The 3685-nt window shown below is 34.6% G+C and overlaps 1 protein-coding gene across 1 annotated transcript; it reads right to left on the bottom strand.

The window, feature by feature from the left end:
* Window positions 1–357: 357 nt before the first annotated feature.
* On the bottom strand, window positions 358–3319 carry LOC145567697 (F-box protein PP2-A12-like). The gene is made up of 3 exons (XM_081627050.1): window positions 2619–3319; window positions 2404–2522; window positions 358–1168 (listed from the first exon to the last, which is right to left on the bottom strand). The coding sequence occupies exons 1-3, from the start codon at window positions 2946–2948 to the stop codon at window positions 748–750; spliced, it is 870 nt and encodes a 289-aa protein (XP_081483176.1). The 5' UTR covers window positions 2949–3319; the 3' UTR covers window positions 358–747.
* Window positions 3320–3685: the final 366 nt, after the last annotated feature.

Below are 3685 nucleotides of genomic sequence, written 5' to 3' on the forward strand. Positions count from 1 at the left end.
ATAGTAACACTAAGCAACTTCGTTTAATTGTCAAAATATGTCAATTTCTATAGTAATGTTACCACTTAATAATCAGTAATGCTAATCAACTTCGTAGATGACCGAGTATGCCAATGTTCATATTAATGCTAATCAAATCCGTGGAACATATATTTACCTAAATATATCAATTTCTATAATAACGCTAATCTACTTCATTTAGGTGACCAATTGGTATATATCAACGTCTACATAACCACCCTTTATATACAGCCGGGTGGTATGAATGCTAATCAACTGCGTTTACTATCTATTGTTAATAAGAATTTGTCTATGTCCACGATAATACTACTGCTCGTATTAAATTGGTCGGGGATATGTCATTGTAAAACAACTCCATTCAATAAAGCTTCCAAGAAAAACAAAGATACTCAGCTGCAGTAAAAACAAACAACAAATAGTTGCTAGCTTAATTCGAGGCTTCAAGCGAAGCATCAATTGTCCTCATATACCGTCTAAGAAGTCTTTAAAAAACACAGAATAGAAGAGGTGGAAATGACTATTATTTGTCTATTTCCACCATAAACTATGCTTACTACAGTCTACAGCCGACGATCATAACACATAACAGAGCCTGAAGACCAAAAATAACTCATGCCACTCTGCTACTATCTATCTCTCACTCTCTCACATACACTCTATTCCTCTATATATATATCTACATCTCATCTAATATAGAGATTCCTAAGACTAGGACGACTAAGCCCTTCAAAAACGCTTCAGCCTCTCCTTGAATGCACTAGGGTATATCATTACAGAGTCTACACAAATACCGCCTTTGGTGTGGGTGCAATCTATCTGCATCATTGAAAACTTAACTTGGGTCATACCTTCTGATTTCTTGACCACAAAGTCCCCAGCATGGTAGTGAAGCCACTGCCCTGGACCATCCAAGAAGCATTGGGAGACACTCCGCTGCCCTTCAGAAGTCGAGAGCTGGAATCGGACAGGCTTGACATCCCACCCATGGATCTGCTCAGTATTACACAGTTGACGCCCAAACTTCTTGTAAGGCCGGCCCAGTTGCAACTTGAAGAATACACTGTAAGTTCCTTCAGGGAACGGGAACTCCACCTCCCCATTGATCTCAAACCACCAGATCTGTTGAAGATAAGCCACTGAAGAGAACCTGATATCATACAAAAGGAAAACTCAAGTCAATAAATAGTTGCAAGACTAAAAGTCAAATAAAGAAATAAGAAACCACAATAAATTAAACTAACTATCCTTTAGCCAGGTGAAAGGGAGGTGCCAACAAAGCCTAAATTTGTCATAAAAAAAACCAAAGATTTACCATTAAAATTTAACCAGTAGTAGGGAGTGACAAAAGTTTGATATGTTATCCTAGAGTTACTAGTGGCACGTAAAAAAAATTAAGCTCGATTTTTTAGGTAACAGTCAATTTCGAATTCTATATTCACTCGGTTATTAATCCTACACAGGATACCAAGGGAACCAACCTCTAGACAGCAAGAGGCCATGGAGAGCTGCATCCATGTGTTATGTGGATGTTGCAAAATCTAGACAACCCAACAAGCACTATAAATACATAATAAGGAGCTCAAAAGAATGAAAGATAATTAAGCCACATATATTTATGGTTCCAAATATCTTCATAGGACAGTGAACAATCAAAGAGCATGAAAGATAAATAAGCCATATATTATATGCTTCCATTATCTTCACAGGGCAATGAACATTCAAAGAGTATGCAAGATATATAAGACACATATTATATGCTTCAATATATCTTCATAATAAGACAGTACACAATCAAACACATATCCTAAGGTATAAATACAATGAAAAATGAATAAATAGCAAAGAATAAAACCTACACATCAAAATGATTTCTAGATCTCTAAACTCAATCATCGAACATTTGGATTCAGCAGGACTCAATTATCAAGAAACATAACCTAGATAAACACATTCACAATACTAATCCACCCAAAAATCAACATGATCCATAGAAAACCACCCACTCCATAGATTCACAAAAATCCAATGCCATATCAAAGGCCTAACCAAAGACAACACAAAAGGCTTCCAATTTCATCCAATTCTTTCACTAAACCGTTATTTCAACATCATGACAAGGAAAACTAACAAGCATCGCTCCACATCAATACAACATCCAGATCCCAATACCAATACACAAAATCCAACTGACAAATTAAATTTTTGAATTGGTTTCGAAAGAATCATCCAATACCAGAAAAAAGAGCAGCAAATATCTTGGGACAATTCACAATTACAATTGATAATATCAAATCATGTCAAATCATTGACCAAACCACTAAAAACATCAATTTAAATCACATACGAAGTATCTGAAAAACACAAATTGCAAAAATTTCTCACCTAGATTCCTGGGTAGCAATGTGGCTCCAATATCTTCGATCATCAATACCATTTATTGATAAACCCTTAGCAGATATCGCCATACAAATTCCTCCTGTACTCTTATCAAGCCACACCATCTGCACAAATCAACAACAAAAAAAAATACAAAATAAGAACCCAAGAATTCCCAAATAAAATCCTAAAAATTCCCACTAAAAAGAAATTAAACCAACCTTTTTGCCATCATCCATGAAATTAACTCGAGATAAACTGGCATAAATCTCCTTTTTACAAGAATAAACAGGAAGTTTATCACTATCATCATCTTCATCAAAGATTTTCTCAACAATCTGGTGATAATTAGTGGGTAATTTCGATTCCCAAACAAAATCAGCAGATGAAGCACCACGAAAAGCCTTGTTCAATTTCGCCAAACTGCAAATATCATTCGGGTCTAAATTCATCAACACAGTAGCAACACAGCTTTCTGGTAAATCCCCTAAACCCGTTTTCTTCTGCTGGGTTGACCCGTTTGCAGATTCCTTCCTAAGAGCAGCACCCATTCAGAAAAACCGATAATTGGGTCAATTTTATCCGCCAAATTAGCTTCTGGGTTGATGAAATTTCTCGATCCTGAACTAATTTTAACTTTTAGGGCAAAAATCAAAAAGTTTCAGAAAAAATAATTTTAGGTCGAAGTTAATTTTCCCGATGAATTATTTTCTGGGGTATCGAATTAACTTTCTGGGTTGAATTCATTCAGTGCATTGAAATCTGGGTATGAATCAAATTTTGATTTTGGTGAATCTTCAAATAGTGGGTGGTTTTAGAGAGGGAAAGAAGGGATTTTTAGAGAGAGAAAGAGGAAGAAAACAAAGGGAGGGAGAAGAGTAGCACCGTTGAGCTGCTGTAAATAGACGCGTAAAAGAGTGACAGAAAAATTAATTTCTTTGGTGTTTAAATAAAGAAAATAATATGAGAGGTTAATAGAGAAATTGATTTTTCCTCAAAAAAAAAAAAAAAATAGAGAAATTGATTTTGATTATTCTTTTAGAAAACGATGGGTTTATTATTGAAAATGGATTATGGTAAAGGACATTGAAACATTTGAAAGGTAACAAAATATGTTATTTATAATGTTTTAATTGACAACTGTAAAGTTTTTGATTTTTTGGATTTTTTCCTATTTATGTCTCTTCCTAATGTGGACATGACTAGATTTTTTTTTCTTTCATATCTACTCGTATTTTCCTAATTTCCATTTTATTTGGTTTCATTTGATTCTTGTTTCCTTTTTACT

This window comes from Chenopodium album, chromosome 11 (genome assembly GCF_948465745.1).
Source record: "Chenopodium album chromosome 11, dcCheAlbu1.1, whole genome shotgun sequence".
Taxonomy (NCBI): domain Eukaryota; kingdom Viridiplantae; phylum Streptophyta; class Magnoliopsida; order Caryophyllales; family Amaranthaceae; genus Chenopodium; species Chenopodium album.